The sequence below is a fragment of the Cololabis saira genome, chromosome 7 (assembly GCF_033807715.1).
Source record: "Cololabis saira isolate AMF1-May2022 chromosome 7, fColSai1.1, whole genome shotgun sequence".
In the NCBI taxonomy this organism is placed as follows: Eukaryota; Metazoa; Chordata; class Actinopteri; order Beloniformes; family Belonidae; genus Cololabis; species Cololabis saira.
The window spans coordinates 30,371,218-30,385,412 of NC_084593.1; the positions used below are offsets into that span (position 1 = coordinate 30,371,218).

A 14,195-nucleotide genomic window follows, 5' to 3' on the forward strand; every position below is an offset into this window, starting at 1 on the left:
TTCCGGTCCACGTCAGAGACGCCACTTGTAAAGCGTGACAGGGCGCCCCCTGGAGGCCGGAGTAGTGTCCTGCAGCACCGCCACTTCAGCCTGAATTATGGTTCTGCGTTAAATCGACGCAGAGGCTCCGCCGTAGGGTACGGCGTAGGGTCTGCGTTGGTGTAACGCGGGACCATAAATCAGCCTTAATAGTCCATGGGCCGGTGTCGTGCCAAAAAGTGATTGCCTGCCAGAATCTGATTTCTCCCCTGAAAATGGGTCTTTTTACCTGCCAAAAATTGATTGAAGGCCAAATACAGTTAATGAAAGGTTGTTTCTGCCTAAATATGATTTGATCTCATTCTTGAGCTTCATAATATAAACACTAGAGCTCACAGGATTGCTTTTAACTCTTTTAAAGGACCATTACAACACAAAATGGGCATTTTCACCTGCCAAAAATTGATTGAAGGCCAAATACAGTTAATGAAAAGTTGTTTCTGCCTAAATATGACTTGATCTCATTCTTGAGTTTCATAATCTGAAAATCTGACGGGCTGCTGTGCGCGCTCCCGCGGCCAGAAATCAGAAGAAATCAGATTCTGGTAGGCAATCACTTTTTGGCACGACACCGGAGCCCAAAATGTCACTTGTCAGTACCACTCAAGGTGACAAAACTTGATTATGATTTTTGAAAATATCTACAGTATGTCTGTAGATGATATTCTGTATGATAACCCTTCCTGAGTGGCAGCTGGATCATAGTTTGAGTGACATTATGTGATGATTCTGTACTTGGTTAACCTTCTTAACACTATCTTAAGTACACACAGAACTTGATAGCCCAATCAGATCTTGACATATTCCCATAAATACCTATGTTAATTTTGTTTACAATATTATGTATTGTTGTGTTTATAAAACTAAGCTGGTTCCTTTATGTCCTGTATTTGCATGATAAAGACCAGTTTGTGACATCAGCCTAGCGGCTGTTATAGTTTCATAGGAGCCTAATGATGCTCTTCTAGTTTAAGGCTCACAATGACCTGCAAAAATGATATAGAATGGGGTATATTATACATTTCCTGAATCCTTATGGTCCTGTGAGTATTCCAGTTTTTGTATTTTGTGTCTCAGTTGTTCCTAGATGACAAAGGGATAAAAGATAGTATATCATTTAGGTGAAAATGGTATAAAAATGTGTGTTGTTTATAGTTTTTTATAGCTCGAATGAATGCTTAAAAGGTCCCCTTTAAAATGATACCAAAGACAATATTGTGAAACATTGACAGATATCCTGTACATGAGTCTAAACCAGGATATGCACCAGCATCTAAAATGTAATTTTCTGAAGGGCCTGGGTAACTTCATGAGCTGATAACTATGATCCAGCTGCCACTCAGGAAGGGTTATCGTACCAAAATATCATCTACAGACATAGATATTTTCACAAATTATAAGCAAGTTTTGTCACCTTGAGTGGTACTGACATCTGGTCTGGCCCATGGACTATAATACCAGGTTAGAGTCTTTTGAGGGCTTCACTGCTGAATCTTTACGCAGTGATACAACCAAACAGTATGTTAAATTAAGAGTTGACAGGTGACAAATTAAAAAAAAAAAACTTGCTTTAATCCAGTTGAACTCTACAGGTGGGATGGATCACTACTCTTGAGAAATATAAAAGGATAGCGTCATCGACTTCCTGGGAAATCTATTTAAAACACAATAGTCATATTTCATCACATCTTAAGGACAACTTTTGCATTCATAAACAGAGGAAGTGGTTTTCGTCCGTCATGATGTACCAGTTAATATATCGTAACTTAGTTTAAGATTTGTATGAATAAACAAATAAATAAATAAAAAGCTACACATTGTTCAGAAAGGATGAAGAGCATGGTTAAATTTCTAGATCCCTTTGTGTTATTAAATAACAAGTAGTGACAAAGGTCAGTCTGTCATGTTCGTTGAGGCTCACACCATTATAGCTTAGTGGGACATTTATCATCAACGTTACTGGTAACACGTGTCCTTCCTGCCATTTCATGTCAAATGTCACCTCTTAAACTGGTGCGAACTGTGTGATGGGAATGAAACATTGCAGAGAATCTAAAAACAAGCTTGTGCAAAGGTCATGACATACATTTTTCGGTGTGTAGCATTGAAGTGACTGTATGGCTGAAAAACACAGCTGGATTCCTCACGAGCAGAGGCATGCAGCTGTCTGGTTACAGTAGCTGAGGGGCCTGCAGATCTGATTTCCTGCAGAGCTGCGTATAAATAAACCCATAGATGTCAGAAAACTCCAGGTGGACGTTGTGCCTCAATACACTTTAGACAGCTTCAGTATTTCAGCTGAAGTTCAGATCATGTGGATATTTCCAAGGTCCCAGCTGCTGTTAGTTTGGTTAAGGTGCTCCAAATGTCTGGTTTGTACCAAAACTTGACAAGTCCACTGGTGACACTAGATTAGGGGTGTCCAAAGTCGATCCTTGAGGGCCAGCGTCTTGCAGGTTTTAGATGTTTTCCATGCTTTAATGCACCCTGACATACATGGCTGTGTCATTAAGTTACCCAGACCTTGAAGGCAAGCTGATGGAGAACATTAATTAGAATCAGGTGCGTGGAAACATCTAAAACATGCAGGACAGGGGCCCTCGAGAAAACTAAAATATTTTTGATTATAACTTAAAGAGAAACATGTGAAATGTCTTACTTCAGTGTACTTGAATGTAGTGTGGAGATGTAAATGAGATTCGTAGCAGCAAACCAATTTAAGATGCTTACCTTGTGACAAATCAGGGCGCAGGTTTGTTCCTCAGACCAGCAGCTGGGCTCAGCGCGGGCGCATCATCTCTGCTGTTAATATTTCAATTTAACACACTGCTGAGTCAGCAGCGCATGTGAGTGACAGGGAGCGGCTGCCAGTCAGACATTTGGGTATCAGTGTACATCTATACGTGTCCTGGGTGCATAAACCTTAAGGTTTGCCATTCTCTTCTTGAGGGGGGTTGGGTTCATCCCATAGCTACTAAAGAGTGTTTATATAAACAAGCATTTCCTCTCAGCATATTTACCCCTTTTTAATTTCAGCTTTGAGTAATTTTACAAAAGGTCTCCTCTTCAGTTTCCTCTTTTTTTTTTTTTTTTTACTTGTGATCAAATATAATATACCGTTTACCTTAAAGAAGTCCAAACATTGATTACTAAATGATCCATTCAGAGAAAAAAGGGCTTCTGATTGACTATTATTGACATCAAATAGCTTCTGTCTACTTTTTACCTCAGATAAAAAGGTCCTAAAAGCATCTTCAATGCTACATTTCCATTAATTAAACGTTGCACAGCTGTAAGTCATTCTAACATGCAAATAATCAAATTCTCAGATGCTTCCAAATAACTATTATCCTGATTCTGCTCCCGGTTTCATCCAATTGATTTATTTATTTTTCTTTGCTGCCCACCAACATGGTAGATACGACATGAAAATTGGGTTGTAAAGTGCTTTATTTTGCTCTTCATTTAACACTTACCAGCCACCTCAGACAGACTTTGCTAGAACCCTTTTGCCTTTAGAATTGCCCTAATTCTTCGTAGTACAACCCTAACATGGGGCTGGGGGCATCCCTGAGACTTTGGTCCATGCTGACACAACAGCATCAAACATTTTCTGGGAATCTCTTACTCCCCCACATCCCAGAAGTGTTTTGAGATCTGTTGACCGTGGAGACACTTAAGCACGGGGATCTTATTTTCATGGTGAAGAAACCAGTTTGAAAAGATCTGCACTTTGTGACGGGGCATGTTGTCATCTCATTAGATGAGTACAGTGTGGTCGCGAGGAGATGTTCATGGTCAGCAACACTCAAGAACCCTCTGGTGTTTAAACAACACTCAGTCGGCTACAGAGTCCTAAAGTGTGGCAATAAAATACCCTCCTCACTATGACTTCATAGCCATTCAAATGTGGCAACAGAAATTGAGACTCATTGCACCAGATGCGTTTCCATCTTCTTGACCAGTTTTGGTGATAGCTTGCACATCGAAGCCTTCGTTTTCTGCTGTTTGCTAACAGAAATGGTTTCTGCCAGAGTAGTCCATCAGCCTCAAGACTCAACATGTGGCTTCTGCAAAAGACTTTGGTAATGATGGATAAAACAAGTTATTTCCTTTCAATCCCCTTGTAGGAGTCTGCCGATTGCCCTCATTGATCTGATGCTTGAACCTCAGCTTGTTGACCACCTTTACGAGCCTACATGCACTGAGATTCTGCAAAGTATTTGGCTGATTAGATGTTTTACATCAATGAGATTTGAATAGACAGACATACCCAATAAGATCGCATGAGAGTATAGTTCTTTGACTTATTTTCATCCTACACTCTATTTTATGTTTCGCTGCTTAATTTTCAGTTTGTATTGCACTTAGGAAATATATAATCCTGATTTCCTAATATCAGTGTTCCTATTTTTACAAGATGGCTAACAATGTGGGCAAAAGTAAGGAGTTTATAGAGACATGCCCTTGCATTCATCTAGGTGGCTCGATCTCCCACTGATAATCCCCCATTTGAGTAAGATGGCTTGCTTTGTTGTGAATCGTTGGTATCTGGTGCACACAGCAGGCAGCCCACAGTCCAACAGCTTGTGGTGATTCTTGCAGTGCGGACAGAGATAAACGCAGCAGCAACCAGGATAAGACGGTCAAAGGGAGTCTGTATCCCCCAAGGAGCTTAGAGGGGGATGTGGCAACCCCGCTGACGCAGACATGTCAGTGTCCCCACGCAGAAGCAGCAGAAACTTCTCCCGTTACCTTCAGAGCAAAGAGGGAAGAGCGACTCTCTGCTCTGCAGGAAACTGCCAACAGCACCACAAGCGATAAAAATGCAAGATTGTAAGACTCGACTGCCACCTCGACTGACACATGAACACGCGCACAGCAAAAGGGAAGTGGAAAGTCTAACCAGTCTGACATCTTTAGACGGTTTTATTGACCAGAGACATCACAAGTCCTTGTTTGAGCCCGTAATGCTCTAAAAAACATTGTCTACGGTCCTGGCTATACGTGGCAAAGATTTTTAAAAATATGCTGCCATTTACATATCATCTGTATCAAGTTTGAAGTTATATATGCAAGTCTATAAAATGAGTAAGTGTGGCTTGTGCTTGTTGCACCTTTCCACATCGAATTCTCTGCTTTTTTTTATTCTTTCAACACAAATCTTTTTTCTTTTAAGTGACAAGAAACTGTGCAGAAAAATAAATACAATTTAACACTCAAGATTAAAAGATATAAAAGCTGAAACCCAATTACTGTATAGGTTTGCAACAATGATTGTGAATTTTGTTCCATCACCCACACTGAGAAAAACGAGGCCTGTGAACAATTGCAATGATCAAGTCTTCACATCACTCAAAGTCAATGCTCCGTCCTTAAAAATGGGGACTCTGCCACTCCGGAAAAGGTTGCAATCCAGCGGATTAAGTGCTCTGCGCCACCTCGGCCCGTAGCTGTGACAGTAATAACACGTTTATACAACTCGTTTGTTCATGTGGTCAATCTCTCTGTGGTCCTTCATCATACTTGATATCAATCAGAATCTATATTTGGATGGAGTCTCATTTTTTTGCAATATTTTGAATTACTGTAATAAAACTGCAAAGCTATGTCTGCTGCTGCCCACCCCAAGCTCTGTCAAACTATTCATCAATAAAAAATGTGCCTCACTGTGCACATTTCCTCGGACACTAAAATTAAAACATTTACACTGTGCTGGGAACGCGCTGGATCAGCACTGCATAAACTCCTAGGGTAAAAGGTTAATTGTGAACAATAGTTATTTATGTACATTTACCCCAACAAGCGAGTACTGTTTACCCTGTTTTCATTAATTTTTTTCCTTTTTTAAATATATAGGTGTTACGTTTTACACAGGCAATTTTAGAAAGATGAAAGGATAAGTTTCATTGTGAAAAACCTTCCAAAACTGTTGCACAGGGATGACTTTTAAAGTATTTCATAACTGTCCCAATAAGGAGTTAAAGATTGAATCTGGCCTTTAAACTGTTGATGTGATGAAGTAAACAAGGCTTCTGTCATTTAAGTGAGAGAAACTAACAATAGGATCTATTCCTGTTGAGAAATGGTCCCTAAAGGGAGCAATGAGAGGACTTTCCCCTCAGAAGAAATGATCAGACGGAGCTTGTATATTTTCAAAGTTGATACCTTATTAGTGCCATATTCTGAAATGAGAAACATTTATGTTTGCAAGCAAAAAAAAAACAAAAAAAAGACACGTGACACCAGGTTGCAACGGAAATTTTAAGGCTCTGTTAAATTCTCAAGTTTATAGAAAAAGAAAAGAGAAAAGAGAAAAAAAAAACAAAAAAAAACTGAAAAACCCTAGTATGCCATGTATCCTTAAACCTCACAAAAAGCAGAAGCTAGTATTAAAATTAAAAGTTTAAAACTGGCTACCCATGATGTCTTTAAATCTTAATAAATAGGTTACTGTAGTAAAAAGAAAAAAAATACAGAGTTAAATCTGATTAATTGTGCCAGAACTTTTATCAAACCACATTGCAACTTGAGTTACTTAATAACAAGAAGCGTCTCCTGAATTTAAAGCAACACACACACTACACCATCCAACACAAATATGGAGTGTTAGCTTACTTTGGTCGTTCCAAAATCTACACAGACTCCTTAATAAAACTGAAAATGGAAGACCTGCGTCCAGATGAATCGTCCCTTTTAGAGACGATGACAGAATTCAGGCGAAGAAATTAAAAAAAAAAAAAAAAAAAAGAATTTAAAACAGATAAATGGCTCATTCCTTGTCACTTCAAGTTGATTTAGGTGTTTGAACATTTTCACTTTGGAGCATGCTTTCAGATGAGTTGAGCTGCTTCAGGTTACTGAGTTAATTAAAAAAATTCAATTACCCTACTATGACGTAATTGTAACAAGTTTAATCCACAGCCGTACACCAGGTTTTAAATGTCCAGAAACTTTGAAGAAAACAGACAAAAAAATAAAATAAAGTCTTGTTGTTTGTGGCAGTTAGAACAACTACTTATGACAAGATTTAAAAATAAGGTGAGCAGTACACCCGAGCAGCACACTAGTTTGGCTATGCATGCTTTAGTCAAAATGTTTCAAAATTATGAAATACTATATCAAATTCCAAATATGAGCCATAATACAAGTAATAATAAAGAATATTAATTAAAGCAGCTTTAAAAAGAAGCTGCAACCTCACAAACACTCTTGCTTTGTATTTCAGATACTTCCATCTATAAGGAGAAAAAATAAAAGACAGAAATTCACAGATGGCTGCTCTTCAAAAGTCTCTGTCTGTTTGCTTCCTGGCTCATCGCAAAGGCCGTTGAGGTTGCAGCAGAAGCATCTTCGAACAGTTATGATATCAAAAATAGGACAGATGCCTTTCCTGTCAGTTTGCCTGTGACAGTCAGAAACATTACCTGATGCGATAAGTTTTTTTTCAGACACGTTGAAAGCCAGATTGTCCCCAGGTTCAATAAAATGTTAGTGGTGATCCGGACAAATGAAGTCTGTAACAACAGAGAAGAGAAAAAAAAAATGAAATGCAACAGTTTTAAAAGGCTGGGGTGCAGTGGCTAATACAGCCAGCATCTCTTACAGAAAGGGAACTTCCTGTTTTGGAGCCCAATTTGTCTCACAGGATGTGACATTTTCCTCTTTCACGCAGCTCAGCTCACAGAATTGTCTGCTTCATTACTCTCCACTCTTCTTGTTTCCCTTCATGTCCTTAAAATGTTTAGACAGTTGTATTTTTCATGCAACATATTTTCTGCAATCTTATGAAAACAAGCTAAATCAAAAGGTCTGCAGCACCACCCGCTCGCCTTTCTAACTTCCAACCAAATCTCTCTACTCCCTCACACGTCACAGAAATGCCACATAATCATCCATGTGTCACTTTTCATCTCAGCTTGTGAAGCATCTTTAGAAAGGCACTGCAGAGACATTTTATCACATTCTGTAAAATTAGTGTGCAGCCAATCGTCTTGCAACCTCACTTAAGGATGCCCCTACCTCTTTGTTCACTGTACCACACAGGCTGTGCAGCACTGTTCCTGCTTCTCCGGCAGTGTGGAGTAATTCATCTGTCGGACTATCTCTGCAAACAGCTCATCCACCATAGTCTTGCTCTTGGCCGAGGTTTCAATAAAAGGGCAGCCCCACTCTTGAGCCAGAGCTCGCCCGTCTGATCCTGAGACCTCGCGCTCAGACTCCAGGTCCACTTTGTTGCCAACCAGGATCAATGGCACCTTCTCGAACCTCTTCACCCTCACTATTTGGTCTCGCATTGGTCTGATGTCCTGAAACATGGACAGACAGAGGCATGTTAGATTGAAAACTCTCAGCTTCTCTGCAAGGTACAAATGAGATATCATATTTATTAACCAATATTGGAAGCTGAAAAACAGAATAAGAGCAGATAAATAGTGACCAGATCCAAAATCTGTGGGACTCTGGGGGGTCAGTCAATGTACAATAACCAGGACAGTGCAATAACTTGTGCAATATTACACGACCATTTTCCTATCCATATAATTATTTTTATGGCACTGCACTTTTTATTTTATTTTTACCTTTTATTTCTATTTATATCTTTATATGGGTGTTTTGGCTTTTGGTACGTTACATTAACGTAAAGACCCCACTTCTGACCTTATGCGTCATATTAACGCATATCCTAGGTCACCTTTGTACAGACTCATTACTCTGGCACTTTAAAAACCAACATGTTGTACATTCTTTCTTTTAATATTATTTGTTCTTTTGTATTGCACCAATCACCACAACAAATTGCTTCTGTGTGTTAAACTACTTGGCAAAAAACTTCTTTCTGATTTGATTTGTAAATGACAGTGTTGTGTGTTAGATGGAGATGTCAATTTCCCCGAGGGAACCTCCCTAAGGGATTAATAAAGTAATCTGTATCTGTATCCAAGTAGTGCAAATGCAAAGCAGTGCCTGGCTGAAGTAAAGACATGAAAGTTATTCTAACCTGATATCCTCCAGTCTGTGATTAACAAAGTTCAACTTGATTGTGGAGCGTATAAATGTAGGCTTTCCACCCGTCCCTTGAAATACGGAATTGTTACGTAATTGGGAATTAAAAGTGGCGTTCTGTATTGAACCAAAACGGACATATATTATACTCTTATTTATTGATGTCATAATATACAGGCGAAGGTCGGAAAATTTGAATATATTGCAAAACTTAATTTGTAGTAAATTCAACTAAAGGTGAAACAAATATATTATTTCCCACTACATTCAAAGTGAGATATTTCAAGCCTTTATTTGTTAGAATTTTGGTGATTATGGCTCACAGTTTATGAAAACCCCAAATAAAAAAATCTCTATATTATGAAATCAATGAACAATTCAATCATCAAAATTATAACAAATAAAGAATAAATGAAAAAATAAAGAACACATCTTGCTTTGCATGTAATGAGACTATGTAATGTATTAATTTCACCTTTTAAGTTGAATTATTGAAATAAATGAACTTTTACACCATATTCTTATTTTCCGACCTTCACCTCTAGGCTATGTTATACATCTTGGCTGATGTGGACATACATAGCAGAGGAGGCTATTTCAGTTGCTGGTATGGTTGGCTGTCTGTACAGTCATGCAAGTTCAATGCTATTAAGGGACTTTAAACTTTAAATCAAAGCCCTTTTTCATATAAAATAAATACATTTCTATTAGTGGTGGGAAAAAAAAATAAAATCGATATTGCAATATATTGTTGCGGTTGTCACCGCACTATTGTTCATGCACTTCAATTTGTCCAACTGTACAGTGTTTACATTTACAAGACTAGTAGGCAGTGAGGTATTATGAGTATTAGAAACAAAGCAGTGCACTGTCCTGGTTTATATAAAACACGTTATTAATGTTCATGAACTTTAATTTGTTCAGCTGTACAGTGTTTACATTTACAAGCCTAGGAGTCACTGACTGCGTTTACATACAGTCAATAACCTTTTTAAAACCCGAATTAGCAATAACCCGGTTTTGCACGGCCATGTAAACACCAATAACCCCTTTGAATAACCCGAATTTGCTCATATTCGGATTTTTAAAAACCCGAATATGACCCCTGGGTTACTCCTTTTAAAACCCTAATATTTGGTCATGTAAACGCCTAACGGAATATCCCCATCAAACGGAACACGAATTTGTTTTCTGCGCATGCTCTCATAAATGTAATGAAGGATATGAACATTTTGGCATTTGTAGACAGTAGAATGTACCGGGATAGCGAGATTTACAAGAAGGTGAGTGAAAAGTTACGCGAAGCAGCATTTGTTTTGAATTTAGATACAGGAAGAAGAAGCGGAAATGACGGGAATTGCGTCATGATGTTCTCCGCGCGTCGCTGGTTTGATCGAGATATCTCGAATGATTAATCACCATGTATACAGGGATAACCCTGTTTGCTCACGCATGTAAACGGAATATTCCGAATGTTTCAGTAACCGGAATATTAGCAATAATCCGAATTTTGACTGCATGTAAGTGCAAGTCAGTGAGGCACTATACAAATGCACTTTCTTTGTACATTGTGTTGTAAGTTTTGGCATTGAATAAATGCATAACTACAGACGTTTTCCTTTTTATGGGTATTTTTTTTTTTTTCAGTCACATATATCGTGATATACCGTTGATGAAATTACTTACAATATAACAAATATCGTAGATATCGCGTGATATTGTGATATTATCATTATCGTGGGCCACATATCGCCACTATTGAATCTTGAGTTACCTGTATTGTCCCACCCTTAATTTCTATGCAGTTTAGAAATTTTGGAGACGTCCTTTTTTTGTCCCCTGCACTGCTGAAATCGGGGCATCCCTTATTTGTATTAGTGAAAGGTGTCAGCCCTGTGCAGCTCGTGTCCACCTGTGTGCAGGTGTACCTGGAAGCTCTGCTGGTTGACCAGGCTGTACACCAGGATGAAGCCTTGCCCGTTCTTGATGTACAGGTCCCGCATGGAGGCGAACTGCTCCGTCCCCGCCGTGTCCAGGATCTCCAGCACGGACGGGGACGAGTCCACCTGAAGCAATGCATTGAAAAAAACAGTAATGTATAGAGCAGTCGCACACTGGAACCATCTCCCCCCATGTATAGTTGCAATAAACAAGGTGTCAAGTTTTAAAAAGAGACTGAAGCAGGCTGTGGTTCAGAAGGAAGTCGTGATCTTTCCTAGGTATATATTGTGATTATTGTGCAAATTGTAAGTATTTTCCGCATTATAAGGCGCACCTTCAATGAATGACGTATTTAAAAACTTTTCCATATATAAAGGCGCACCGCATTATAAGGCGCACTAAATATAATGGTAAAATACCGTACTATAGTGGATGGGGTTAAGTTACGCATCTACCTGATGGAGCTGCGCTACAGGAAATGCTACAAAATCCTACAGCAAATGCAAAAAAAAACACAGGAAGAAAAGTACCGTATGTCAAGCTTTATTAACAAAATAAAAACCAGCTTTGCTCCGTCTCGTCAAATAAACCATTATGTGAGTCAGCGTCGCTGCTGTTGTCTTGAACGTCTGTGACGATTCCTGACGCTTTAGCGCCGTTACTTCGGCGACACCAACTACAGTAGCTACAATCCCCCTGGCTACAGTAACAGAAATTACCGTAATGATCATATATAAGGCGCACTGCCGGTTTTTGAGAAAATTAAAGGCTTTTAGGTGCGCCTTATAGTGCGGAAAATACGGTACAATCAAAACTTCAGAGGCATGTTATCATTTATCCTAACATTTATTGGAATGTACATCCAAGTTTAGTTGCAGGAATCTGAGGGAACGGATGTAAGAACAAAACTGGACAAGAACATCTGAAACAACCACAACCAAATTCACTTTATCTGGATGGAGCAATTTAACTGGATAGTTTTCTTTTAAAGGCCGAAATGAAATAGAGTAACGAGGCTGTTTTTAAAATGTAAGGAGTAAAAAGTACAGATAATTGCGTGAAAATGTAAGGAGTAAAAGTAAAAAGTCGTCTGAAAAATAATTACTCCAGTGAAGTATAGATAACCAAAATTTCTACTTAAGTAAGGTAACGAAGTATTTGTACTTTGTTTATATTAAATATTATAAATTTAATAGTAAATATATTATAAATCACTGTAGGCTATGAGTGTATATATAGTATAGAAGTATGAGTATACTATAATGTATGAGTATATTATGATATGTAGTATATTTATACTACTATAAATAGAGGTATATTATAAATTATACAGTCGTTGCAAACTATTTGGCTCAAAAGTGGAACAGATCTGGTGATAGTAGCAAATATTGTTAGTTAAGATGTGGATGGTTGGTTACTTAATCTTTTATTTATATTCTAGTGAATGTTTTTCACCCTTTTTGAGTTGTATTATTGTAATCTTTGTATGTCTATGTGTGGACCCCAGGAAGAACAGTCTTCCATGGAGAAGACTAATGGGGATCCTTTTTAAATAAACAAATAAAAACACCTCGATCTCCTTGCGGTAGAAGTCCTCGATGGTGGGGTCGTACTTCTCGATGAAGGTGCCGGTCACGAACTGCACGGTGAGCGCGGACTTGCCGACGCCGCCGCTGCCCAGCACGACCACTTTGTACTCCTTCATCGGGGCGGTGGACCGGCCAACTACAGCAGCTAACGACCAGGCCTCGCCGCTATACTCCCCCCATCAGCATCCAGGAGCCCTTTGGAAACCGATAAAAGCTGACGAGCGGAGTTAAAACCCTAAACCAGCCGTGCTCGCTCACGCAGATCCAGATATAACACTCATTTTGTGGCTCCTTTAGCGGGTCTCGTCGGGCTCAACTGCGCCTGCGCCATCCCAGAGCTGCGAGCCCGGAGCCGCGGCAGCCTCCCGTGCTATCGGCGCTGGTTCGCTCCCACCGCCCAGGTGTCCATTACCCGCGGCTGTAGGTTCCTCTGCTCGTGTATGTGCCGGGCGGGCTGTTTAGGGAGGTTTGAGAGCAGAAAGGAAGCGGGTTTTCGCCCACCTACTGGGAGCTAAGAGTTTGTTTCCGCTAGCCAGAGCGAGGCTTCCGGCGCTTCTGTTTTCAAAATAAAAGCCTCTGTGGAAAGAAACAGTTTAAAAACAAATATAAAAACATGATTTTCACGAGGTACAAAGAGCAGAGGTGTCAAAAGTATTCACATTCATTACTCAGGTAGAAGTATAGATACTAGAGTTTAAAAATACTCCTGTAGAAGTTGAAGTATCAACTCAAGTTTTTACTCAAGTAAAAGTATAAAAGTACTGGTTTCAAAACTATTTAAAGTATAAAAGTAAAATTAATGTAAGGGGGAAAAAAGCCATTAAGGACAAAAGCCATTGAAAATGAATGCATCTTAGTATAATGCAAATATATTAAAGAACCATATATGTGTACTATTGAGCATTAACATGTGTTTCAGAGAGCAGGAGATATGATGACTAGTTGCCTATAAGTATTGTAATGGTGCAAAAAGTCAAACTTCAGAGGCATGTTATCATTTATCCTAACCTTTATTGGAATGTACATCCAAGTTTAGTTGCAGGAATCTGAGGGCAACGGATGTAAGAACAAAACTGGACAAGAACATCTGAAACAACCACAACCAAATTCACTCTATCCGGATGGAGCAATTTAACGAGTAATCATTAATTTCCTAGAGGTACCACTGGACTGTGTTGTTATTTGGTACTGTTATTAGGTACCAACTTTGGATTGTATAACAAGAAATATGTAAAGAGAGAAGGGATGTGGGATGGGATGGGATGGGATGGGGGGGGGGGGGGGGACTAGATGTGAAATGTCCTTTATTATAATATTCTGTTTGTAAATGAAAAAACAATAAAGATATTGTTAAAAAAAAAATCTACGAGTAACGAGGCTGTTTTTAAAATGTAAGGAGTAAAAAGTACAGATAATTGCGTGAAAATGTAAGGAGTAAAAGTAAAAAGTCGTCTGAAAAATAATTACTCCAGTGAAGTATAGATAACCAAAATTTCTACTTAAGTAAGGTAACAAAGTATTTGTACTTTGTTACTTGACACCTCTGACAAAGAGGACAGGGTTTAGCGGCCTTTAGGGGCCTGAATATAACACTATTGGGTGAATGGGTAGATCTGTGTA

At 39.0% G+C, this 14,195-nt stretch overlaps 1 protein-coding gene across 1 annotated transcript; it reads right to left on the bottom strand.

The window, feature by feature from the left end:
* Positions 1-6,525: 6,525 nt before the first annotated feature.
* Positions 6,526-13,117, bottom strand: rap2c (RAP2C, member of RAS oncogene family). Its single transcript, XM_061725549.1, has 4 exons — positions 12,557-13,117; positions 10,974-11,111; positions 8,062-8,348; positions 6,526-7,556 (listed from the first exon to the last, which is right to left on the bottom strand). The coding sequence occupies exons 1-3, from the start codon at positions 12,689-12,691 to the stop codon at positions 8,070-8,072; spliced, it is 552 nt and encodes a 183-aa protein (XP_061581533.1). The 5' UTR covers positions 12,692-13,117; the 3' UTR covers positions 6,526-7,556; positions 8,062-8,069.
* Between the last annotated feature and the right edge of the window lie 1,078 nt (positions 13,118-14,195).